At 35.2% G+C, this 25,689-nt stretch overlaps 6 protein-coding genes across 7 annotated transcripts; 2 read left to right on the plus strand and 4 right to left on the minus strand.

Annotated features, from left to right (window-relative positions):
• Positions 1-975: 975 nt before the first annotated feature.
• Positions 976-6,314, minus strand: LOC122514632 (nose resistant to fluoxetine protein 6-like). Its single transcript, XM_043631567.1, has 11 exons — positions 6,071-6,314; positions 4,483-4,694; positions 3,882-4,102; positions 3,699-3,790; positions 3,406-3,599; positions 3,174-3,340; positions 2,925-3,093; positions 2,514-2,846; positions 2,240-2,429; positions 2,007-2,149; positions 976-1,842 (listed from the first exon to the last, which is right to left on the minus strand). The coding sequence occupies exons 1-11, from the start codon at positions 6,312-6,314 to the stop codon at positions 1,378-1,380; spliced, it is 2,430 nt and encodes an 809-aa protein (XP_043487502.1). The 3' UTR covers positions 976-1,377.
• A 1,448-nt stretch (positions 6,315-7,762) lies between these two features.
• On the minus strand, positions 7,763-9,096 carry LOC122514678 (UMP-CMP kinase 2). Its single transcript, XM_043631620.1, has 2 exons — positions 8,648-9,096; positions 7,763-8,556 (listed from the first exon to the last, which is right to left on the minus strand). Exons 1-2 carry the CDS (start codon positions 9,005-9,007, stop codon positions 8,278-8,280), a joined length of 639 nt encoding a protein of 212 aa, XP_043487555.1. The 5' UTR covers positions 9,008-9,096; the 3' UTR covers positions 7,763-8,277.
• LOC122514675 (rabankyrin-5) lies at positions 8,992-16,179 on the plus strand. 2 transcript variants are annotated; one of them, XM_043631616.1, is made up of 14 exons: positions 8,992-9,041; positions 9,678-9,763; positions 9,844-10,033; positions 10,140-10,249; positions 10,311-10,570; positions 10,653-10,802; positions 12,916-13,319; positions 13,423-14,136; positions 14,204-14,476; positions 14,571-15,012; positions 15,082-15,279; positions 15,367-15,607; positions 15,680-15,935; positions 16,015-16,179. In XM_043631616.1, the coding sequence occupies exons 2-14, from the start codon at positions 9,760-9,762 to the stop codon at positions 16,142-16,144; spliced, it is 3,372 nt and encodes a 1,123-aa protein (XP_043487551.1). In that variant the 5' UTR covers positions 8,992-9,041; positions 9,678-9,759; the 3' UTR covers positions 16,145-16,179. The 2 variants fall into 2 exon arrangements, with proteins under 2 accessions (XP_043487551.1, XP_043487550.1); XM_043631615.1 differs by lacking the exon at positions 8,992-9,041 and adding an exon at positions 9,469-9,564.
• LOC122514680 lies at positions 10,804-12,609 on the minus strand. The gene is made up of 3 exons (XM_043631622.1): positions 11,955-12,609; positions 11,678-11,851; positions 10,804-11,598 (listed from the first exon to the last, which is right to left on the minus strand). The coding sequence occupies exons 1-3, from the start codon at positions 11,998-12,000 to the stop codon at positions 11,312-11,314; spliced, it is 507 nt and encodes a 168-aa protein (XP_043487557.1). The 5' UTR covers positions 12,001-12,609; the 3' UTR covers positions 10,804-11,311.
• Positions 16,180-16,699: 520 nt separating the features above from the next.
• LOC122514682 (cytochrome b-c1 complex subunit 6, mitochondrial-like) lies at positions 16,700-17,523 on the minus strand. The gene is made up of 2 exons (XM_043631623.1): positions 17,312-17,523; positions 16,700-16,989 (listed from the first exon to the last, which is right to left on the minus strand). Exons 1-2 carry the CDS (start codon positions 17,405-17,407, stop codon positions 16,819-16,821), a joined length of 267 nt encoding a protein of 88 aa, XP_043487558.1. The 5' UTR covers positions 17,408-17,523; the 3' UTR covers positions 16,700-16,818.
• A 482-nt stretch (positions 17,524-18,005) lies between these two features.
• Positions 18,006-25,684, plus strand: LOC122514674 (histone-lysine N-methyltransferase SETD1). The gene is made up of 9 exons (XM_043631612.1): positions 18,006-18,222; positions 20,048-21,822; positions 21,897-22,172; positions 22,237-22,551; positions 22,632-22,895; positions 22,976-24,259; positions 24,367-24,588; positions 24,671-24,928; positions 25,026-25,684. The coding sequence occupies exons 2-9, from the start codon at positions 20,080-20,082 to the stop codon at positions 25,197-25,199; spliced, it is 4,536 nt and encodes a 1,511-aa protein (XP_043487547.1). The 5' UTR covers positions 18,006-18,222; positions 20,048-20,079; the 3' UTR covers positions 25,200-25,684.
• The last annotated feature ends 5 nt before the right edge of the window (positions 25,685-25,689 follow it).

A 25,689-nucleotide genomic window follows, 5' to 3' on the forward strand; every position in this document is an offset into this window, starting at 1 on the left:
TTCGCGACGCTCTTATGTTAGTATTTTTTCCCGCTAAGTCAAACATCAGTCCCTAGGGTGTTTTCCGCGCGTGCCCGAACATTTCCATTTGGAAAACGAGCCAATCGAATTTTGATGACTCCGTTAAATGACCCCCCTCTACTGCATCCTTTTCTAATTCTATACAATTAGATATAATACGTACTCGGATGACGCGATAAACTCCATTGTTCTCGTAATCTCGAAAAGTATTCGTTAGATTATATATTTGAATAAATGGGGATAGGAAAAAGAAAAAAAAAAACAAGAAAGATACAATGAGATTGGTGTTTTCAAACGATTCAACCCAAAGAACATGAAAAATGATTTCTGAAAAATGTTCTCGACGTATCGATTACTACCGCGAATAGAACAAGCGTCGCATTGTCATTTTCTCGACTTACTTTATCCCAAATCCCCGTTCGCCTAAAGGTTTATACCGAGGAGAGGATAAACTCGTCAACGGCGAGTCGCAAAGGCGTGAAGGAGAAACGACAGGGAGACACGAAAACGGTGGCCTAAATAAACAACGACCAGGCTCGATGACGGTTTCGACATTTCAATTTGTAATGGAATACGCTCGCGAGGAATTTTCTACGATTCGAGAAAATTTAAGTCGTTATTCGTTAACGTATATTTCATTTAAAGAAGAAGAAAAAGAAGAGATATACAAAAAATACTTTCATTTTATTTCAATTAGTTTAAAAAAATAATCGAACCCAAGAGAGTATTTGGTAAATATAATTTAAGAATGCGATCGATTTCCTCTTTCTATAAAAGTAATATAAAATAATATACATATTTCTCTAGATACATAGATCTAATAAATCTGTAAATAATAATACCTACATACGCGCGCGATCTATTTATATCACAATATTTATCTAGTACTGTACAGATATTTACAGGATGGGACATTTAGATAACACACTTGAATATCATCGTTATCGATAGATACGATTGAAAAATATTTCGTTTAATCGATATTAATTGTTATCTCCCCTGTGCGTATACTTTCAATGTTCCTGCATATACGTAATTATATATCGTATATTAGGTAGTTTCGAAACACGGAGGAAAGGTAGATCCAAACGAGCGTAATAGAGCGCTCGGCGTTAGTTACTTTCTAATCCGAATGTGGAATCGTTGTTGTTCGAAAGTAAGAGATTTAAAGGTCAAGCCTAAAAACTCGCGTGTCGTCGACTCGAAATTCCTTGGCCATTCCTTGGCCGGATATTACCGAATATCTATATATATATATATATATGTATGTATGTATGTATCTACCGTTTTATCGTTTTATCGACGCAATAATATTTACAAGAGTACAAACAAAATAACGAACAAAATTGCGAGAGATCATTTTCGTTCGGTCCAACTTCGTCCCTCCTCCAAATCCGATCTAACGAACGAATTTCTATTGTTGTCTAATTGGAAATCGTTAATAACGTAAATGCAATCGGTACAATTGTCATTGTCGGTTTTTCTTTCAACCGAAGGAAACCTTTTGTTCGTTATTTCTTCGTTGTTGACATAATTATCGGCAGATGTAGCGGCAATTTCAATGACATTTTCGTTACTTTTAACCGAAGTCTTCGACCAGGAAGGATCGTCGACCATTTCGTAAATTTCCTTCTTCGAGTCCAGCGAAGAAAGATATTCTCCTTCCCTTTTAGTTTGATCGTTTTTCGAAGGAAAGAAAGACTTCTCCTTGTTGCGGGATAGGAATGTACGATCCAGTATTATGAAAGGCATCTCGAAAGATAAACTCCAGAGTAAGGAAAAGGCCATTGTAAAAGACAAATTACCGAAGAAAGCGTACATCTGGAAAAAATAATCATTCGTCAAACATTCGTAGAAGGATTCGAAGGAGTTATTTAGTTTGTAATCCGTTCAACCGCGCGCATACTTATAATACGTATAATAATAGAAAGTGTTAAAGTTCGTTCTCTTTAATAACATTATCGCAGAAGATCGCACATGCTTACCACGCTCATCGACGTTAAATTGCCAGTGGTGCGCACACTTCCGGCTCGGGATAGTATAAAGACGTAATGACAAAGGTAAGCGCTGTAAGTTAATCTGCTGAGAGGTGCCCAGCCTCGCCAAGAAAGAAATTCTCCAACTAGACCTGTGCAAATCGATTCGCTTATTGTCTTTTTTCTTCTCATATAGACGGATAGGAAATATAATGAATTATTGGAATTATAAACGCGGTTACCTGCGTATCCATGAACGCAGCAGAAAACGATCCAAGATACGACCAAAGCGAAAGCGTGTCTGTGCATCCCAGCGTAAAAACTAGCCTCCAATCTGTTGTAAGGATGATCGTCGAAATACATTTCTCGCGCACCGAGAACAGCTGACAATGCTACCGGAATGGCGACCAACCATCCGACGATTACGTAAAGCTAAAACAAATTCGCATCGTTAAAATCGTTCCTACGTGTGTCGTTCGTTCGTTCGTTCGTTCGTTCGTTCGTTCGATCGTTTACCTTTCTTAACTTGATATCGTAAGAATTTCTTTTAGCCAATAGATAACCAAGCGCTATACCGACGATGTAAGGCCCGGCTCTGGTGTATACTCTCGTGTAAATGTATAAGAACACGTTGGCCACGTCGCTTTGTTCCTTGTAATACAACATAGTTGCGGTAAATCGATTAAAAAACGTCATGGCGAAGGGTAAGATTATCGATAATACGAAGGCTACGCCGATGATAATCCAGAAAAATATTCTTCTCATCGAGTTGAGCATCGGGTAAAGAAAGATCGGGGATAACCAAATCAATTGCATATCCACTGCCAGATACCACGATTGGGACATGCACTGAAATGAGCGTTTAGAATAAAGTTTGAAAGGTGGATCGTTCTAAAAGATTATTTCCATTGGAAAAAATGATCATACCATATCGGCGACGTTGACGTAATTGTTGACGTAGAGAAGATTGGTCCACCAATTTTCGCGACAATAATTTCGATTTGAACCAACCCAGGTATTCCAATGCGGGCCGCTTCCAAATTTGTAATATATAGTAGCGTAAAAACCGATCATCATTGCGTACGCTGGTGTTAATCTACAAAAACCGCATTCCAATTGGTTTATTACTTTTTCCTAAACTCGTAGCTTTCGTCGATACTCGCGTTTAGCTCGTACCTCGCGTAACGATGAAGGTAAAGACCGATAACGTCCAATTTCCAATGACTACTTTTCTCCTTTTTCGTGACTTCGGTGTAAGCGAGAAGTATTCCGCTGAGTAAGAGAAACGTATCCGTGACCATGTTTCCATTTAACACCAACATCTTACTCCAATTTTCGTGCAACTAATCGAACAAAATTGAATTTCATTTGAAATTACGTTTAAAAATTCTTAACTTGTAAACTTTACCTTTGGCACTTGAGTCAAATCCATATTAATACCCATTACTTCGATGTAATAAGTATGTCCGTAAATGATCCAGCATATACTTATAAATCGTAATCCGTCCAAACAAGCGATACAACCTTGACGTCTGTCGGTATCGAAAAGATTCTTGCAATTGGTATAAATCGAAAAGCTCTTTAATAAAATATATTTTTTACCTGGAAAAAGAAATACGTGAAGATTTCGCTCTAGATCGATGGTATAATAGAAAAAAAAAAAAAAAACGATTAACGATAATTTTATAAGATAAGACTCACCTTTTCGGTTCGACGAACTCGAATGTCCTTTACGTAAGATATCGAAAGTTGTACTAACGATAATTATCAACGAAAAGATAAGAAGAATAGATCTGTAATTTGAATCGATTGATCTATATAGTACCTGAGATCGATAAGGTCAACGAATAAAATAATATAATAAATAATATAATTGATTTTTACATGTAAATCCAATCGGATAGATCGAACCTCGTCCGTTCGCTTTCCAAAGTATGACAAGACGTTATTGGAACGTTTATCGCGAAATCGAGCCGTCCTTCTACCTTTAAGGGATCCATATGGATTTCCAAAAATTCTTGAACTTCCGTATGATTGCAACTCGACGGTACGCACAACATCCATTCGTAAGCGATCGTATTCCCCGAATGCCATTTCGTTGCGTTCTATGATTAACGAAAAGAATAAAATATGATGCGACCGAACAACGGATCGTTACTCAAAATATATAATTAGATTAAATATCTCGATTCTGATAAATTTGTAAATAATAGTATTACGGAGCATGCGAAAATCATCGTCGTCCCTGTTAAACCCTTTGTTCCTCGTTAATTAACAAGGTCGCGAACGATCATTTATCAAAACATTATCGATTGCTCGATCGAGAAAGGTTATCTACTCGTAATTTGAAATGAAAACAACGTTATTCCTGTTTACTCGTGATCGTAAATACTCTCATAGTCGATTACGAAAATCATTCGAAAGAGAAACCGATGAAAATTTCCAATAGTTTCGAATATAAGAGAGGATAATTATTCAAACTTACGGATGCCGTAGCGATGTTTATCAGCAAATTAGCAAGGTTCAATTCCGCGGATGTGCTATTATCTTCTGCTACTTCGAATTGTATAGTAGCGCTACAGGATTGACCAGAAATTCCTCGATCGCTCTTAACCTGCAGACATTCGTTGTAATTGCCCAACTGTTTGTAATTTCCAGTGATGATACCGGTTGGTATTTTTACCGATGCGTCGTACACTAAAAAAAAAAAAAATTAAGAAAAGAAAACAAAATGTTTGTTCTTACGCAGTACCTTCGTATATATATATATATATATATATACGAGATATAAAGAGAAAGCAGAAAAATATATAAATATCGGTTACAATTTAAAATGTCGATAATTAAAAGTGAAATTATTAAGCTTTAAATATTCGTCCGTCACCGTTCAAACTTTAGTCTCATAGATCGTGGGAAAACATCCTATGCAAACAAAGAACTTTTAGAAACGCAAACTACATATATATGTATATGTAATAGATAAAAATGCATCTACGATAAGGATGATTCAATGCCAGATACATTACCGAACCGAATCGAACCGAACCGAACCGAACCGATAAAGTTTTCCCAAGCGATTAGAAAATACATAAGTATGATAATTATATGTATACTATGTATATCGGTCGAACGATAAACTTATTTCTAAAATAAATATCGATAAGGCAAAATGACTTCCTTGTTTAACGTCACAATTTACGTATTCGTGAAATGCATGGTTCCTAGTTAAAAAATAATAATCGTAAATAAATCAAATAAAAGTATCGTTTTATTTAAATAATATTGGATGCGTCAATTGGACGTTGCGAAACTATCGAAGGTCGTCGACGTCGTCGTCGTCGTCGTCGTCGTCGAAGAAAGCGATCGAACCAAAATTCCGATTGTTCGATAGAGAAAACAATTAAACGCTCCGATGTCGTGTTTGTTGGTTTGAAAATGAAAGAGAGAGAGTAAAGGAAATCGATCGATTATCTTATATCGAGTAAAACGGATAAACCCTGATACACAAGGACGGTCATCGGCACCATAGTTACTGCATATTGATCCACTTGGTTTCTCGGGCTGACGCAGAAACCGATTGCAACCGTTTCGTATAGATATTTGTAGTTACTTCTCGGGTGAGGACGACCGTTATAACTGATCGAGATTCTTACGAAAAAATCCAAGAGAATATGATACCAGAGAGATGGTAAAGAATAAAGTTAAGTCAAAAATAAAACTCGCCGCCAGCACCGAGTTGGTCGTGGCAGCGTAAGCGTTTTTACGGTAACGCGAAGCTCTGCTCGTGGATCTATCGGAAAATGAAGAAAGAAAGAAAAAGCAAATCGCGGTGCGCTTCAACTATACTATATATACGTATGTCGCATATCGAAAACGCGAACCTTCGCTTTCTCGATATTTCACGATAATTAATAACGTAAATAATAAATAGTATATTTACTTCGCTTTTTCTTCCTCGTTATTATTGGAAACAAACTTGAACTATCGATCATTCTATGTCTCTCATTTACGATAGATCGTACTCTTGTAAAGCAAATTTGGGGATATAGCAAAAAAACGGGATATTTACTTACTTTTCAAAGCCCATGGTGTATAACGCGAGAGTTCCTCCAAGTAGATGGCGCTATCCCGTTGACATTCTTTCGTACTCCACTTTGTAGGTTCAAACGGTCGCGTGAAAATATCCGAAAGGACCGTTTCTGGCTTGATCGAGAGACCTGATTGTACGTTGACAATTATCGCCGAAAAAAATATAATAAACGTGTAGAAATAAATAGTAAAACGGGGGGGGTTGTTAATCGGCCGAAGGACGCTCATTTTTAGTTTTAGAATCGGCGCTTCCGCGTATCTCGAAGTCGATGGACCTTCGATGAAAAAGAAATGAAAAAGAAATGAAAAAGAAATGAAAAAGAAATGAAAAAAGAAAAGAAAGGAACGCGAACGTTTCTCGAAGTGAACGCGGGTAAATCCGTATGAAGGAGAGAAAGACGGGAAAACGTAGACCGTACTGTGTACTGGCAATCTCGACGGTTTACTTATATATTGGACAACGACGAGAGCTAACGAGGAGGAGCAAGTTGCTGCTTCGGGGGAGTTGCCGCCGTTGCCGCCGCCGCCGCCGCTGCCGCATCGCGTCTCCTCTTATCGATGTTACAAAGAGATTACGCTTCTTCTACGAACCTATTACCGGCAACTAGTTACTCCTACTCCTACTCTCTTGATCTCGCTCTTGATCTTCCCGAGATACTCTCTCCTATTAGAAAAAAGCAAACTAAACATAGCCGTCTTTCCAAATCGATCGCTCGATCATTCTTTCTAATTGTACTTTCGACCAGAGATTATTCCTTACCCCCGCTTTGCGACGCATCAAAACTATTTACAAAATTCCTTTTAAATGATATAATTAAATAAAGTATTATATTTCGCAATCAATTGTTTCGCCAAAATGATCCTTTATCTTTCTCTCTTTTTCGAACAATTACATTTTTCTTCTTCTTCTTCTTCTTCTTCTTGCTCGATTTCGTTTCTATGCGCTAAAACTCTTTGATTTCTATATACTCGAAGAAACGAGTACAGAGATCTTAATCGGATGAGATAAAAATTACAAAAGTATTATCGTTAATCGATAGGCGGAACAACGTTATCGTTGATTCAGGACGATGTTTACTCGAGTAAATGTCAACGTCCTGTTAATGAGGCGCGCGATTCGATGCATCTGTTGATGCATTTGTCGATGCATTCGACGAAGCAAATACGGTAAGTTCTATAACGCGTTAAAGATATTGCGACAGCTTTCGCGATAAAATATAATTAATCTATTATCCTGTTTCAATTTTCTATTCGCAAGGAGACATAGAAAACAATATTTTAGCTGTGAGATTAATAAGGTGTTCAAGTCCGATCGAAAGATACAATTCCGTGCTTTAGAAATTGTTTTCATTCAATTTGAATATAATATTATAATATTATAATAAATAATTGAATATAGGATAGAGAAAAACGTTCATTTCTAACTCCGCAAATAACAATGTATCCAGCTTAAAATTGACGCTAATTGTAAGAGGTCTACGCGGTGGTGTTCGCTTCTTATCTTTTTCTCTTTTCTTTCACCGTGCGATTAACATTTGAAAAATCGATAAAAAAAAAAGAAATAAAATAAGCTCGATTATCGTGCGTAACGCGCGATAACGCACGATGTCATTTAGATTTGACTCGTTAATCGTCGTATTCTGTCATCTTAGAAAATGATTTTAACCATCGTAATATAATTCTCAAGTCCAGTTTTATTATTTGCTTGCACAGCAATATTAATGCTATACCATTATTACATCGTTTCGTCGGTATATTTCATACCTGACATCTGTATATCTATTATATCTGTATTATATATACATATTAATTACAAACATCTTCTTTTTCTGTATACAACTCGGTATCAAAGAATTGCTATTTCTATACCATCTTATCGTCGTTCTTTCCCAATAGAATTTGACGATAATGCGCATCGAGGAATGTTACATGGACGTGGTCTCGTAATTTCTACAGTCAATGCTTTGTTCTATAATAATGTATATAATCATTCGGATAAAATAATTCTGACAAAATATCAATTGATAAAAATATTAAATAGATAAGTAAGATAATGTTATTGGCAATACGTCTAGCGTCTCATTTCTATCGACTAACAAAAGCTTGTACATTCAATGATTGATACTTGGTAAAAGAAAGAAAAATATCGACCGTAAGATTATTTCTTCCCGTGTAATAGTTTGTCGTCTATTTACCATCCTATGCTAGGTAAAAATTTTTCTACGTCTTCCAATACTTTCAACTGTGTTTTCATACTATCGAACTTATACACCAGGCCTTGCTTTTCATAATACTCTATTATAGGCAACGTGTTTTGTACATAAGTTTCGTGCCTCTTTATAAGAGTTTCTTCATTGTCATCGCTGCGTCCACTACCCGTGGCTCCACGATTGAGGCATCTTTGAGTACAGACTTCTTTGGAGCATTCGCAAAACAAGACGCCTTTCAAAACTACCTTGTCCGACATGACCTATCGTAGAGAATAAATATTAATAACAAATATTACATACGCGTAGCATATTTTAACTTATAAAAGGGTTTTACTTAAACCATAACCTTACCTTGTTCCAACCAGTTAAATTATCTTCGTTTCGTGGGAAACCATCGATGAGAAATCTTTTTTTAGGAGCCTGAGATGTCTGCATGGCACGTTCCAATAAAGAACAAGTAATTTCCACCGGAACAATAGTGCCATTCTTAATATGCGTTTCGATGAGCTCGCCAAATTCCGAACCGGGTTTGATTCTCTCCTCCCTCAAGAGATCACCGGCCGACAAGTGAACGTAACCATACTTTTCGGATAAAAAACGACATAGCGTACCTTTACCTGCACCGGGTCCACCCAAAACGAACAAAACTTCGAATTTTTCTATCGCGGACATTGCTAAACGGCGCAGTCCAGCTGCGGCTACCGTCAACATAAAATACGACAGAACTTGACGCTACGACCAAGAGGTATCGACTATCTCTTATATCGGAGGGATCAACCAGCGCCATTTTTTAAATCGTCTTCCTTATTATTACAAATGATACTTTCAAACTTTTCCAAACTTGCTCGAAAAAAACGTCAAATATTTATTCACAATTACCGCCATTTAATTCCAACTTTATTTCATTACTTCGCATTATTTTCAAATAAATTATCAAATTAACGACAAATTAAATAGGTCCATTTTAAATCTTTGATTATTCTAAATAATGATGGCAACAATAATGATGGAATAAATAATAATCACTTGAGAATGAACACACACCCACGCACACATTTTGTCGACAACATATTCTCTCTTTTATGAAATATTCTCGCGAAAGTCGCATTTATCGATAGATAGATTCTAAATCGACATCCTAGACATCGACGTCATTTATCATTATCGGAAAGAGTAAACATAGGAACTTTTTCCATCAGTCGTGTGGCATTAGATTTATCAAAGAATTGCACTGATGATGAAAGCAATTGACAGATGCAATAAATAGTGTGGGCGGATATTTAATAAATTCTCATTTTCTCACGTCTTTTTCAAGTTTCACTCTTACCTAAGTAAGTTTTATCATTTTTTATATATTCATTATAAAATCTAACCTATACAGAGATAGCGGCCTGTGGATGCTGTCACTCGAGAGATATTCACCCTACGTTTAAGATCATTTTAAAAAAATTACACGCGAGATTATGGGTAGGTTTATCAAAATATTTTTTTCAAATAGTATTACAAATCTATGTCCACATGCTAGAGATATTTCATTTGCATTTTAGAAGATACTACAGAAGCACAAAAGTGGCAACAACGTTTGTGTTTATTGCGGGAACAGTATGTCAATTTGTATAATGCAAATGCAGAACTGCAACGCGAATATGCTATTGCAACTGCGGATAAACGTGAAAATGGATTTGTTGGTCGACTTTTAACAACGGTAGCATCTTTATACAATCAACATAATTACAGGTATACGAACGTTGTAAATATCATGCGACGCATTTATAAAATCTTAATAATTCTTTGACTACGTAGATGCTAAAAGTGCATGAACCATGGCGTTTGTTATTTTTAGTGACATTACCATTAAATTAGCGGATCAAGAAGTACCAGCTCACAGATTTGTCCTGACCGCTCGTAGCGACTTCTTTGGTGAATCTGTCCTTGCCGGTACTCCGGTACTAGGTAATGCCTTTGCTTTAAATCAATCTCCTAAGAATTATTCTAGAATAAAAATTTTTTACAGACTGGAGCAGTCTAGATACACACGTAGGATTAGTTTTATTAAAATGGATTTACACGGGAAAGGTTTCCCAAGAAAATTTAACGTTAGATTTAATGAGAGCTGCTTCATCTTTTCAATTAACAGAATTGATCGATCAATGCGAAAAATATTTGGTCGGCATTGCCGGTCTTAAAGATTGCGTTCAATTGTACGTTGCTGCTGAAGAATTGGGTATACAAAATCTCCGAGATCATTGTAGTTCTTTGATATCCGCACACTGGGTAGGTAAAGTTACTCGCCTAATTCGTATAAAGTATTTGTTAACGCATCGAACAATGATTAAATTAAAGATTTGATTTACAGGAAGACCTAACGGGAGAAGATTTTAAAGAGATGCCTGGTTCTTTACTGTACAAATTATTACAAGCTAAAAGCACATACCCTTTACATTCGGCAGTTCGTTTAATAAGGGAGGACGTTGTATTTTTGTATTTAATTGAAAATAATGCAGAGGTAAGGAACCTTTTTTTTTTTTTATTTAATTACTTTTCATTATTTCAAAATAAGGAAACTAATATGTGTATCGTATAGCAAATTAGGAAATGTATGCTATAATAAAGTAGGTGAGCATTAAAAATATTCATCTATTGGCCATAGAACGGATTAAATTCTAAAATAAAAGATTATTCTTATCGATGGAATATATCGCGTAATATATTAAATAATTATCAAATTGTAAATAAAATGGTATCCTTAATAGAGATTACATTTTTTTCTTAACGTAATGATATCACAAAAGTATTAATACCTAACTAATTAATTGGTGTAAATTTATAAAAATACAATACACAATATTAGAAGTACATTATCAAACCTAAGCATTCGTTGTATCCAATATCGTTGCACCTTAAGAAATGCATTGAATTTCTCAAATATTTTTCTCTAAACTTACTCCTTCGAGGTAACAATATTTTAATTTAGAGGCTATAAAATTTATACATTCAAATATTTACGTTAACTTCTTAAACGTGTAAAAATTTAACAAATAATAAAGATAGCGCCGATAGAAAGACAGTAGTAGTCACATTTGCCATCTTAATGGAAGGAGAAAAATTACATAAATCAGAATTGCAGTAACAATATTCGGGTGGTCTACCAGTTGCTCCTCTGTCCTCGCCGGTAGTACAGCCTTCTTCAAAAGCTTTTATTACTTCTTCCTTATCGTACCACTCTCTTGTTCTATTATTATAAATCTTAGATGAATACCTTTGAGTAGCGCAGCCTCTTTCAACTATTTTAACCATGGACGCTGAAACAGCATCAAACGACAACATTAATCATAATTCTTGAGCGCATTTCCTAATTGCACTTTTAAAAGCTCCACATACTTTGGGATTTATAATAGATAGTTTTGATTACGCAAAATGTTGACATAGGACAAAAAACTTGAAATGTTTTATTCCCATCGAATTGAGAACAAAGTTTTTCGGATGCGTCGTGTCCTGAAAATGTTGACACGCAACGGTAGCACATAATACCTTCTGCTTTTGTTTTTAAGATATCTATAAAATGCAGAGTCTCTTGAGAATTATGTCTCTTAAGAATTATATCTTTGCAATTAAAATAAATACAAGTCAAGAATATATAGATGAAATTTTTACTTACATAAAAATATTGTGACAAATTGAATTAGTAAGCTTTCTACTCGCATCTTTAGATAATTTTTTAACTAGATTATTATTAAAAAAAAAAATCATTCACAGTTGCAAATAATGATTATTTGCTAAAACGAATAAACATAAGAATATGTTTCAATGTGTCTTTTCTCAATACCAATTTCAAATATTGCCTCTTATTTTATGGTTATGTTGATATTGCATCGATGCACTTGAAAACTGCACTTTGTACGTTTGCTAATTGAAAACTATTGAAAATTATTTAAAAGGAGGGAAATGAACGATGCATACTTGTCACGAGATACACTAGATCGATATATTTACTTGATTTATTTTCTTAATTTCTTGCAAATCGTAAGGTTATATATTTCCTATACATGTTTATCTTGAAAATTAAGTAAGTTTGCGCATACAGAGTATTATATTAACAAGTGGTTAAGCAACGGTATCATCGACTACTATATCATCTCCGTATTCTTTTCGATTCGCCCGTATATCGTAGCGTATTCATATCGGAAAATAATCTCTACGCTTCCTCCGTGACCAATTCTGCATTCCTGTATGACTAACTCTCCAACAGTGGTTCTCAAACTTTTACAAAATATATTGCCTTCTTTTATTCCTTTTGCTAATTCGATTAACACAATTGATAATTAAAATAGAAATATTTCATTGTCCATTGTAATTATCGATAATATCACATTATGATATTATATATCACAATCATAACATCTTTACAACGACTGCAACGTTAATTAAATTAATTACTTATTTGAGTTAATGATTAACAATCGAATGATTCATTGTCCTGAAATATATATTTTCATATTCTTTTTTCCTTATTTCCTATTTCTCTTTAGTATGAATTATCATTCTTAAAAAATAGACACAAATAATTCTACGTATTAAAAGAAAATGAAATAATATATTTTCTATGTCTCTCTGTGCAGCTTCCCAAAGCAGTCAACGTAATTGATCAAAAAGGAGAAACTGCATTGGAGGTAGCTCTAAAAGCACGACAACCCTCGTTAGCACAAATCTTGGTTGAACATGGGGCAAATCTTACCGCCAAAGATTCAAAAGGTCTTTCTTTACTTCAGAATGCTATTTTAAGGGGTGACTCGTATTCAGCTCAATTCATCATTGAACAATTGGAAAACAATGGAAGTAGCCAGAAATTATGCGAACCTATTAAATTTACCGATAATGCGAACAATCTGGATAATTACAAAGAATTAGAAGGATGCACTGTGTTGCATCTAGTAACAAAACATGACACTGAAAATATCGTAGCTGTTGCTTCTAAATTATTACAAGCTGGTATAGATCCTAATTTACAAGATCACAGAGGATGGTAATTAATAATAATCTATATTACGTATAATGTATTTACTCTATTGGAGATTATTAAATATTATATTTATAATCATTTAATTTATTTACTTCGTCTCTTTTAGGATTGCTTTGCATAATTGTATTTCGGAGAAAAACAAGCCGATATTTAATTTATTAGTTGAATCCAAAAATATAAATTTGGATGCTAGAACTAATAAAGACGATACTCCGTTATGTTTAGCAATGAAAATAGAACCATTCCAATCATTTTTCGCTAAGGAACTTTTACTCAGAGGAGCAATACCTAATCCTGAATACGAGGAAACAGGGGACACTCTTCTACACGTTTTAACTAGAGAAAATAAAGAAGAAGCTGCCTTGTTTTTAACTGAATATTGCAAAGATAGCTTAACGAAAGCAAACAATGACGGCTACACTATTTTACACGAAGCTTGCAAAGTCGGTTCGAAACGATTAACAAAAGTTCTTTTACAATATGGCATTCCAACAAACTTGGTCACGCTTACTACGGAAGATGCACCCATACATATTGCAGTTTCACATTTTTATTTAGATATCGTAGAAGAATTACTGAATGCTAAGGATGCAAATTTACAATTAAATTTGAAAAACAAAGCTAAAGAAACACCTTTAAGCTTGGCGATAAAAGCTCCATTTAAAAAAGGCAAGGATATTGTTTTGGCTTTGATAAAAGCTGGAGCAAATGTAAATCAATGCAACGAAGAAGGACTAACGTTGCTACATCAATCTATATTAAAAGAAGATTCGGCAACGGCCATTTTTTTGTTAGAAAATGGTGCAGAAATGAATGCAAAGTAAATAGCATTGGTAATAGATTAATGAAGAATGTGTTTATATTTACTAAAGGATATATATTAACAGGACAGCTAACGGAGAGACACCATTGCAACTTGGCGTGCACTGCAGACTTAGCGAGGTGGTAGAAGCTCTTTGTAGACGAGGGGTAGATACTTCGGTAGGATGCCCATTGTGGGATGCATTGGATTCGGATCAAGAAGATACAGCTTCTATTTTAGTTAAACATGGTGCGGATGCCGATTGCTGGGGTCCCGGTCCAGATGGATGTTTACAAACTTTATTACACAGAGCAATCGATGAAAATAAAGAAGACATTGCGCAATTCCTCATAAGAAGGTATATCGCGAATATAAGAATGTTCTTTGTCAAATGAGAACATTAAGAGACATAGTTCCTCTTACTTGTTAGTTTTAAATATTCATTCTTACAGCGGATGCGATTTAAACGCTCCTAGACGTCCAGGACCAAATGGCACAGGAGGCGACGAGTCGAAGGATGAATGTACTCCGCTACATTTGTGTTGTCAATGGGGTCTCGAACAAGTTGTTCAAACTCTTATCGAGCATGGAGCAGATGTGAATGCTCGTGACGCGGAAGGAAAAACTCCTGTTCATGTAGCAATACAAAATCAACATTCGCAAATAATATCATTGTTATTATGTCATCCTAATATAGATTTAAATAAGAGAGACAAAAAAGGGTTAACGCCATTCGCGGCAGCTTTAACTGTTCGTAACAATAAAGCAGCGCAGGCGATACTGGAAAGATTACCCAAAGCTGCAGAGCAATACGACAATAAGGGAAGAAACTTTTTACACACTGCTATACAAAAAGGAGACATGGAGAGCATTTTGTTTCTACTTTCTATACAGGTATATAAGATTTTATTTATGGACAAAGCCATTATATCTACGATTAATTGATAAAAATCATTTTTATAGGTAGACGTAAATTCTAGAGTACACGACGTTACGCAGACGCCCCCCTTACATCTCGCTGCCATATCTGGAAATGAAATGTTGGTACGAAGTTTGATTTTAGCCGAAGCACGCGTCAATGATACAGATGCGAATAGAAATACTGCGCTACACGCAGCAGCGAAAGCTGGCCACGCTACAGTCGTGTCCGCGTTATTGCATGTAAATAATATCATTAATATTTCATGATGTTATTGGAATATTATTGATATATACACATAGACATATATATATTAATTTTTCTCGTAGAACAATATTAATTTTGATGCAGTAAATGCGGATGGCGATAACGCATTACACGTAGCAGTTAGAGAAGGTCACGTATCTGTTGTAAGAACGTTATTAACAGAATGTACTTTAGATGCGGAAGCAGTAAATCTTAAAGGCAGAAATCCTCTACACGAATTAGCCAGATGCGGAAGAGATAATGCTGCAACTATATGCGAACTCTTTTTAGAATGCATGTCGCAATATCCGGTGAACAATGCTGGTAAAAATAATTAATTTGATATCGATGAATATTTGAAGCTTCACCCGCATAGCATTATTATTTCTATTTCAGACTTAGATGGTAATACCCCATTGTTAATAGCCTACATGAAAGGTAATGGTAACTTGTGTCGAACACTAGTACGCTCTGGGGCTTGTCTCGGTTCAATGAATAAGGATGGTATAACAATTTTTAATTATCAAGTTGCGACTAAGCAATTGTTATACAGATTATTAGATTCTTTAACGCAAGAAGCACCTTGGGCGGACAAAGACCTATGTTTGGAATGCGGCACAAAGTTTTCTATAACCATGCGTAAACATCATTGGTAAGAACTGTCTTACTTTAGACAAAATTTACATTAAAGTATTCTTATCTTTACCTTATTATTGCTTTCTTTATTAAAGTCGGCACTGCGGAAGAATCTTATGCAGTAAATGTTCAGGTCAGGATGTTCCCATTTTAAAATTTGGATATAACAGGCCGGTACGCGTATGCGCTGTATGCTTTGATGTATTGCAAATAGGTGCAGAATGAGTAAGGATCATAATAAATCAAAATTATCATGCAAACGAACCAAGTGTCATTCCATCTGCCTTTTAAAGTACAGATGTTATTAAAACTAAAAGTCTGTGTAATTCTATGTCATTAATAATATATACTTTTTACTGTACTACTTTATTAATAGAAAAAATTTGTTAAAAACAATTTCCAAATTATAAATACAAAAAAGAAAAATAATGATTTCATTATGCATACATCGTCCTATATAGGGTTCGTGCAAAGTACAAGCGCAAAAAAGTTGGCATAGAACCTCAAGAACTGAAAAGAATGAATATATGCATTTAATTGCTAACTCTTTCAATTAATTATTTAATTAGTTATTGATAATTGAAAATGTGAAATTTTCTTTTTTATTTCTTAGTAAAGCAACGTAGTTAAAATTATGCAAAGATTAAAATTCTATCGGATTCTTAATAAAACTTATTGCTATCAATATTTTTTATTTCTTATGTCATTATTCTTATACCGCAAATATTTGACAGGCCCTGATAAGTGGTGAATGCTAGGCAATGGTAATGTCACGCACACTCCCTATAAGTTACATTTTATTTCTATTACTGGATCATATATATACAATGCATACATGAATTAGTCTATGACATTTGCAACGACAACCATGTAAAGTTCTTATAAGGATCTAACTTCGTTCATTTCAATTTGCTGAAAAGAGTTTCAGCTACGCAATGATCTACACATTCCACATAGTCTATCAATTCTTCGAGGCACGTTTCTTCCGTTTGTTTTTTTGAATTAACACGATCATTACACGTGCTCAATATTTCTTTGAATTTTTCACAGTGTTTCGCTGAGCATTTTTCCTATAAAATATATAATTTTATTAGAGTACAATAATGAAACAATAATATTTATAAATATACAGATCAAATAGATTTACTCTTACGCCTTATAAGAATTAATTTGATATATTTGAGATAATTATATTACTTCAAGGTAAAGAGCATTGAACATTAATGAAGATATAATTAAGAATAATTTGATGAAATAAACTCTTGTTAAAAAGTTATTTAAAATAAAACAAGAATATAGGATTATACGCTAAAAGGTTTTTAAACTTTTAAATCAGTTCTTTAAATTAGTTGACATGTTAAAGTTGATAGTATTACATAATAAAAAACTTACACGAAGAACTGTTTGAGGATCAACTAGCTCTTCCTCTTCGTCATTTGCCTTAACTTTTGGTACAAAATTTTTAATTAAATTCTGAATGAAAGACATTTTAAGAAGAGATATATTTATCAAACTTTAAAGGAAACAGAGACCGTACTAGACTATCATAGGATGATCCAGTGACTATGTTCAAACCTATCGGTTTTTTTTTTTATCTGTATGCTATGAAATTGACTCGTATTCGTTAGGGTTTATTCTAAAGAAAAGTTTCAAGTTTCAAGCCAAAGTTTCAAGAAACATCCCTATGGAAGGATTCTCATTGCTATTGGTTGACATTTAATGATTAATAACGAATAAAATACGCGAGTAATATATTTATAAAATAATGAATATTGGCTTAAATACACGAGCAACTGTCATATATGTAATCGAATAATTCTTTATTCGATGGTATAGTTATACAAGGCAAACACACACGCGTATAGTTAGTATTTAAATATTTCATTGAAAAAGAAGTACAATTTGGCCGGTCGTGTGTTGGGTTTAAAAAAGAAACAAATATTGTAACTGGTTTTTAATCTCCCTCTCTATTAGATAAAAGTATAGAGGCTTAAGTGCATTTGACAAAAGATCCACGTGGACTTTTGCATGTAGTAGATAAAATGGGTGGGATGGGACGAACGCGCATGAAAATGCGCATGAAAACGCGCTATTTTCTTTTTAAGCGCGTTAGCTGATTTGCCAATAGGATAGTTAATACTTCCGCAATATCTTTCTCGGTTTGGAAATTGACCAATGCGTGGATTAAATGCCACACATCATCGGGCAACAAGTTTTTCAGCAATTATTCAGCGCCAGATTTTAATTACCTATGCAGACTCCTGGCAAATTAACAAAATGCCAGCCATACACGGAATTCTCAGGTATTATTCTCCACGATTAAAAATTTCATGATAATGGAATTTTGGAAAAATTGGGGAAAAAAAGCTTTGGGTGCTCGTTCTCGGTTCACGTAGTGTATACCGTGGGTCGATGGGCGTTTAAGATTTTATTAAGACGGACGATATCAAGGGAGAAATAATGTCATTATCGATAAGTTCTTCGTGAAATAACTTTGATCGGGATTATCGAAATATAATGTACTCGTAGTTACTAATGTAATGATTCTTAAGTGACAAGGATGGCGTCACTGAAAAGTGCATCGCGATCGGCTTTATCGGACGTTATAGGCTTGTTTCTTTAGCGCCCGAGGAGATTATTTTTCTTTTTCAAGAGTCATCCATTTTCGAGTCTCAGGGATGAAATATAGAAATTCAACGACCGAGGAAAAAAAGTATTAATTTATCGAAGGATCAACGAAAGGTCGGTCGAAGAGACTAGTTTAGTGGGATACTTGATGGTGCTTTACATCGGTGAATAGTCTTGACACGGACGTTCTTGTTCGGTATTTTCGCGTTGGTGCGTGCGTGCGTGCGTCTGCGTGCGTGCGTGCGTGCGTGCTCGTCGGGCAGGTATCAATAAACTTGTATGTTTTTTCGAGAAGAAAGTTGACGGGTAAGTTAAATAAGGAAGAGAGAGAGAGAGAGAGAAAGAGACAGAGAGAAAGAGAGAGAGAGAGAAAAAGAAAGAGAGGAAGAAAGAAAGAGGTAGAGGATATCGATATCGTGATCTAACGCAATCATACACGTTCAAAATATATTTTGCTCTATAATAATCCGAGGAAAGAAACATCACGGAGCTTGCGAATTATTATTTCTTGCGATCCAAGAAAATAAGTGAACGATAGTAGATCGCGATAAGCCTCGAAGGATTTTCTTGTTTCTTCTCAAGTCGACTAATTTTTTATTTTCTTTTTTTTTTTCCTTCACTCGTGCAATCTTATAATATTGGAGTAAATAACGATGGAAATAATCGTATCGGAAAGTTAACGTGTCCTAGGAAGATTCGCAATCATTTGACACTCTGCTCGTCAACAGAACGATCGCCCGAGTAAATACTTGGACAATTTTGGAGGTTATGTGTTTCCGAGATACGTACAAGAATAACCAACTTGGATTTTAAGACTCTACGTTTGATGAAAAAAAACGTAAAAAAAGTGGATGCATATTTGCAAGAGATAAATAAGTCTTGTGTCATCGTGAATGTTAGTAACCTGTACGTTCTCCCCTTGGAAAAAATAAGAAAAATCGTTCGAACTTCGCTGATATCATCGCTATACTTTTCTGCAAGATACATATTAAATGTTAACCGAGCACCGATCATTGTCTTTGTTTTCCTATTTTTTTTTTATTTTTTAAATAAAAAGACGTTGTCGTATCTTTTAAAATTAGTGCAGATCTTGCAAGCATTGCAATTGTGTTAGATACACGGGGAGCTCCAAGAGTTTTTGAATGAAATAAATATAAAAGTCAAGTTTTATATTGTTGATAAGTGGATGCATTTTGTGATTGTGTCACTGATCGTTATTTACGATCAATTTGAATACTTTCAAGTGATACCAGTTAATGTTAAATTTGGAGTAAACCTTTAAATGTAACAATTGGAACGACGTTATGTTCTCTTCCAGCAAGGGTGCATGATATATTTATTGTGGTTAAAAAAATTTGTAGTGGAAATTGTATATATAAGTTTCTCAAATAGTTTGACAAATAATACTAATGGACACTGTTTCTCCCTTTAATCTATGAAATTTTTTGAAATATATGAAATACTCTCTATCACGAAAATTTGCTTAAACGTTTGCGATAGTGGTTCACACGAATGGATGATGCTTGGAGGCAATGAACGGAATGGAGAGACATGGACATGGACATGGACACTCGCATGCACACTCACATCGTCATCGCCATTCTCATGGCAATTCGCAGAGCGCGTCGCAGAATTCAAATCCATCGTCCAAACATAGCCATAGTCACGTAACTCATTCTCAGAAAGAACCATCTACGCCACAAGTGGCACAGAAGCCAAGGAACTATAAATTATTGGTGGATCCGTTCTTGGTAAAAGGAGCTACCAAATTGTATAGATACGATGGAATTGTTCCAGGAGATCCGACGTATCCTGTGGTCCAGCCACGAGATCCTAGATCTCAGTTAACAAGAATATGGACTCGATTAGAACAACTTGACTTACCTGTACCTAGATTTAAAATAGATTCTAATTATTGCGGGGAACCTCCTCCGCTGGAGGTAACATTTTGTCACCTTAATGACAATATCGATAAAACATTTTTAACAGACATGGTTCAGAAGTTTGGTGCCGTAGAAGAACTTACTATATATTACCATCCAATAACTAATAAACATCTTGGAATAGCCAGAGTAGTTTTTGAAACTACTAAAGCATCCAAAGCTTGTGTAGAAAAATTGAACAATACATCTGTGATGGGTAGGGTTTTAAGAGTGTTTCTCGATGCTTTCGGAGAGGAATGTAAAAAGATTTACGAAGAGTTAACCATAGAAAAGAAACCAGAGAGAAAAATCGAAAAGGAAATAAAGTGCGACGTTGAACCGGAAAAGCAAACACCGATCGATAAAGTTGTGCCTGAAGAAAGGGACGATTATAGAAGTACTAAGAAGACAATTGCTAGTGTAGACAAAGTTAGAGATCCGTATGTTGAAAATTCGAGATACAATAAGTATAGGGATTATCCTACGCCTAGTGGAAGTACTGGCAGTGATTTAGGCTATGGCACAGCACCTAGCGAATTAAATTATTCTAGCAACTATTCTCAAAATTCTACTCCGGCTACCAATTATGATTTTTACTATAGCGGTTATCACCATCAACCACCTAACAGCTATTTAACTAATATACCACAAAATGTATCCCAAAATCTTTCTATGCAACCAAATTCAAACGTGTGGTGGAGTAATAACTCTGGAACTGCTGGGTATCCGTCTGCGTCCGTTTGGCCCGCTCAACATGGAACTAATCTGGAAAATCCAAGTTCTAATACGGCGTCTACTAATAAAAGAGTCGTCGACTCGGCGAGTAAGAGTCAACAACATCACGCTACCAAAAAGGAAAAGGATAATCAAAGCGCTATCAAAAATTCAACATCTAGAGATTCTCCCGTTGAAACTCGTAAGACTTTAGATTTAGATACGAGAATAGCAATGTTATTGAAAGATAAGGCAGGTGGAATGGCCCCTCCTTTTTTACAATTTGGTAGTGATTCCGAAGATGATAAAAAATCACAACACGGCGATAACGAAATGCTTTCGGATCCTCCGAGTCCGTTTATATCTCAGGAAGCATACAAATCTTGTTTCGAAAAAATGAGGGAAAAAAATAAGGAAAGATGGAAAATTCGTGAGAACAATCTAAATCAGTTTTCCGTCGATGAAGAATTAGGCAGCGTTATCAGTTCTAGCGAAGATGAAGCCTTGTTGGGAAGTTACAGCCCAGCGCCGGATGAAATTGAACCAGAACCACCTAAAGAGCCACCACCTCCTCCGCCACCCGACGATGACAGAATGTCTTTGAGTCCATTGAGTTCGGGAGATGAAAAAATAGAAGAGGTAAAAATATTTTTGTAAAATAAGGTAACGATAATTATGAAGTTGACAAAAAAACAACAACAATTTGACAACAGGTTATCGCCCAACCCGAGCCCTCGAGTCACTTATATCCAGGACCTGGTTATCCTGGCCATATAAGTCATTATCCATCCGGAGACGTTTATAGTTGGCCTAGACCAACCCAATATCCTTATCCTTATGGAACGACCTATTTGCAAAGCCATTACCAACCTACCACAGCGTCTTTATCGGGAACAGTTGGGAGTCATCAAGGGACAAGTTATTATTCGTCTTTCCAATCTCGCTTGCAGGCGATGGCAAATCATAATATTACTAAAGATAATCCGCAGGTAAGTGTTATTATTTAGTTCTTCTCTTTATTGATAATTTTATATCAAATTGTATTATATTTAGGGTCCTACCATCAATGGTGTATTAAACAGAGTTGTAAATGAACTGAAACAAATTTTAAAAAAAGATTTTAATAAGAAAATGGTAGAAAATACTGCATACAAATTATTTGAAGTTTGGTGGGATGAGAAAAAATCCGAAAAGAATCATCAAACTCAAGGGGGAGACATCGCTGTTATTAATAGTACTAATAAAGAAGAAAATTCAAAACCACAAGGACTTTCATTACTTTTGGAACAAGGAACGCCATTGGGTCTCAATTACGATGGATTTGGTTTGGGTATCAGAGCTAGTATGCCAAAGATGCCTTCATTTAGGGTAAGCAACGAGATAAAAATATTTTCCCAAAAGTCTATCACATCAAATACAATATATAATATTTATATTTTGTTGAACAGCGTAAAATTAAAGCTCCGAGTCCTTTACCTCAAGACGAAGATAGTCATCAATCCGATCGCATTGATACGGAAATCATAGAAAGCGATAGCGATTTGGATCTACCACCGGTACAGAAAGTTAAAAGACCAGTTTCTTCTCTTCCGAGCGGCTCTTCATCCTCGTCTTCATCTTCATCCACCGAAAGTTCTAGCGACGAAGCTAGTTCCAGCGAATCTTCTAGTAGTTCGAGCGAGAGTTCGGACGAAGAGAATTCTGAAGATGAGGTACGTGTGAAATGTCTCGAGTATTATTAAACCAATATCCATAAAATCTTGATTCATTTGTTTCTTTATCTTATTTATAGCAAGACACGGATAGTCGCATGTCCGATCATCGTCCCTTGGCTTGTAACAGCGAAGATCCAGATATATTAATGGAACTGGCTATTCAAAGATCTTTGGATTGTCTTACTCCAACCGGTAGAGAGACTCCGCTGCCAGATATAAAAATAATAGATCTAAATTCAGATGAGTTCCCTGAAATGGATAACAGCGAGAGTCCATTACCACTTTCTCCAGGAAAATATGAAAATGATAAGGAAACGAATGACAGATTAAATGAAAATTATCAAAATAAAATAGAGGAACAACAATTGGAAACGTTAAAGCCTATAGATGTTAATGCGAACAAACCGAGATTAGAAAATGATGTACAGCAAAAACTTAATACGTATATTGCCAAGTTACCGCAGAAAGAAGAGATTCAACAAGATATGAAGAAAATGGAAAGCTCAGCTGCGGAAGCATTGATTACATTAGCTGGCCAGGATAATATTATACGGCACAGAAGCCCAGGGCCTATCGAACCTAATATCATTAGAACTCTTCAAACATTGTCTGCCAAATACATTAACGACGAACCTATTCTTAAGGAATCAGAGAAAATTGATATGTTTAGTGAAATTCCTACTACAGATTCGGAAGAGGAAAACCTCGAAATTAGAAGATTAAAATTCCAAGCAGAAGTCGATCTACGATTAAATGGTCAACAAAGCCCAAGCTCGCCTGGTTCACAGGCATCTCAGGTTTTTATGGAACATTCGTATTCCTTACCACCAGCGCCTCCGGAACCCGTGGAACAACCCGTTGTTCGTATGAATGCACCACCGATAAAGATAAAAGGTTCGAAGGTTGTCAAATTAACTAAAGGAAAAGATAAAGTGCATAAGGTCGAAAAACGAAAGTTAAATAAATATCCGAAAATACATGATCTTCAGAAACACGAAGGAGAGAAGGAAAATATTCAAAATGACTATGTTTATGAAAGATATGTTAGGAATATTCAAGAACCGCCAGTAGTATATAAGGAAAGGGATTTAATGTCAGAAATGGGTATTTTGTACGAATTCTTGACCAGGGGTATAGATGCGGAAGATGTTGAATATTTAAGAAAAAGTTACGAAGCTTTGCTAGCGGATGACGCTCAAGGATATTGGTTAAACGATACTCATTGGGTTGATCATCCTGCGACAGACATACCAAGTCCAGCTAAGAGAAGAAAACGAGACGAATTAAGATTACATGCAACTGGAAGCGCTAGAACCGAGGGATATTACAAAGTAGATCTAAGGGAGAAAGCAAAGCATAAAGTAAGTAGTTCATTTTTCTTACTTTTTTTTTCTTACTACGTTTTCATATCGATCTCTCTAAATAATTGAAATTATAATTAAATTCACAATGTTTTCATTCTCGACAGCATCATTATGCGCAAAGTATACAACGTTCCAACGACGTAGAAGAGAGTAATGGTACTTATACAGGAGGCGATGGCATAATAAACGGTCCAAAGGGTAATACGAAAGCATTGACTGGTAAGATGCAAGCTTTGTCGCGAGAAGCGCGAAGTAATCAACGTCGCCTTTTAACCGCATTTGGAATAGACACGGACAGCGATCTCCTTAAGTTTAATCAATTAAAGGTATATGGTAACATTATCCTATTATTATTTTTTATGCAAATAAATGTTTATGTTATCATCGTGTTATATTATTACATTGCAGTTCAGAAAAAAACAATTGAAATTTGCCAAGTCTGGCATTCACGATTGGGGTTTATTCGCTATGGAACCAATTGCAGCAGACGAAATGGTTATAGAATATGTAGGGCAAATGGTTAGGCCAGTTGTTGCAGATTTAAGGGAGTCTCAATACGAAGCTACAGGCATCGGTAGTTCTTACCTATTCCGTATTGATTTGGATACGATCATTGATGCAACTAAATGCGGCAATCTAGCAAGATTCATTAATCACAGTTGCAACGTGAGTATTTCCCCAGGCTTCTTTCATTCCAATGAACTTTGACTTTTGACTTTTAATTCTTTTTATATCGCTAACGCATTTTTCAACATTTTTTTAGCCAAACTGTTATGCAAAAGTAATTACTATAGAAAGCCAAAAGAAAATTGTAATCTACAGTAAACAACCGATAGGAGTCAACGAAGAAATAACTTACGATTACAAATTTCCATTGGAGGATGACAAAATACCCTGCCTTTGTGGAGCTCCGCAGTGTCGGGGTACTCTCAATTAAAAAGTTCATCGAGCTACATTGTTCGTCCCTATTTCCTATCTTCTACATTTCACCATCTCCCGCTCTCATATTTTTGTAAATACTTCTTCATGTAAACATTTTATAAAAATGCTATCGAAAAATACTAAATTATACTTGTGAGACTTTTCTTAAAGATCATTCTTTATATAAATGATTCTTAAGTCAACGAGATAAGATAGTACGCGAGTCGTTGTAATTTATAAACTACTAAGTTGCCAAATTCTTTATTACTGAGTTAAAATTGTTTATTTTATATGGGTTATAATGCACAGATTTTCATCGTTTTTTACTTGTGTCGATTATCTACATAAGAAGAAGAGTATCTTCGACAACGTCTTTGCTACAAATATATTTATTGTTTATACTTTTAATGACCATTCTATTCGAGTAACTATCGAGGTGGAACGGAAAATAATGTCGTTTTATTATACTACATTCGAAAACAGATAAATCTTTATCTTTAATCTTT

This window comes from Polistes fuscatus, unplaced genomic scaffold (genome assembly GCF_010416935.1).
Source record: "Polistes fuscatus isolate 324 unplaced genomic scaffold, CU_Pfus_HIC Scaffold15, whole genome shotgun sequence".
In the NCBI taxonomy this organism is placed as follows: Eukaryota; Metazoa; Arthropoda; class Insecta; order Hymenoptera; family Vespidae; genus Polistes; species Polistes fuscatus.

Coding starts and splice junctions, on each gene's coding strand:
- LOC122514680 (XM_043631622.1), bottom strand. CDS start 12,000: ATGCGAGTAGAAAGCTTACTAATTCAATTTGTCACAATATTTTTAT. Junction 11,852..11,954: donor ATTTGTCACAATATTTTTAT/GTAAGTAAAAAT, acceptor TGCATTTTATAG/ATATCTTAAAAACAAAAGCA. Junction 11,599..11,677: donor TATCTATTATAAATCCCAAA/GTATGTGGAGCT, acceptor ATGCTGTTTCAG/CGTCCATGGTTAAAATAGTT.
- LOC122514632 (XM_043631567.1), bottom strand. CDS start 6,314: ATGAGCGTCCTTCGGCCGATTAACAACCCCCCCCGTTTTACTATTTAT. Junction 3,600..3,698: donor GAGTTCGTCGAACCGAAAAG/GTGAGTCTTATC, acceptor TTCTTTTTCCAG/GTAAAAAATATATTTTATTA. Junction 3,094..3,173: donor TACCTTCATCGTTACGCGAG/GTACGAGCTAAA, acceptor CGGTTTTTGTAG/ATTAACACCAGCGTACGCAA.
- LOC122514674 (XM_043631612.1), top strand. CDS start 20,080: ATGAACGGAATGGAGAGACATGGACATGGACATGGACACTCGCATGCA. Junction 21,823..21,896: donor GAGATGAAAAAATAGAAGAG/GTAAAAATATTT, acceptor ATTTGACAACAG/GTTATCGCCCAACCCGAGCC. Junction 24,589..24,670: donor TTAAGTTTAATCAATTAAAG/GTATATGGTAAC, acceptor ATTACATTGCAG/TTCAGAAAAAAACAATTGAA.
- LOC122514682 (XM_043631623.1), bottom strand. CDS start 17,407: ATGTCTTTCATTCAGAATTTAATTAAAAATTTTGTACCAAAAGTTAAG. Junction 16,990..17,311: donor ATCCTCAAACAGTTCTTCGT/GTAAGTTTTTTA, acceptor TATATTTTATAG/GAAAAATGCTCAGCGAAACA.
- LOC122514675 (XM_043631616.1), top strand. Junction 14,137..14,203: donor GGTGCAGAAATGAATGCAAA/GTAAATAGCATT, acceptor ATATATTAACAG/GACAGCTAACGGAGAGACAC. Junction 14,477..14,570: donor GCGCAATTCCTCATAAGAAG/GTATATCGCGAA, acceptor TCATTCTTACAG/CGGATGCGATTTAAACGCTC.
- LOC122514678 (XM_043631620.1), bottom strand. CDS start 9,007: ATGTTGACGGTAGCCGCAGCTGGACTGCGCCGTTTAGCAATGTCCGCG. Junction 8,557..8,647: donor ATTTAACTGGTTGGAACAAG/GTAAGGTTATGG, acceptor TCTCTACGATAG/GTCATGTCGGACAAGGTAGT.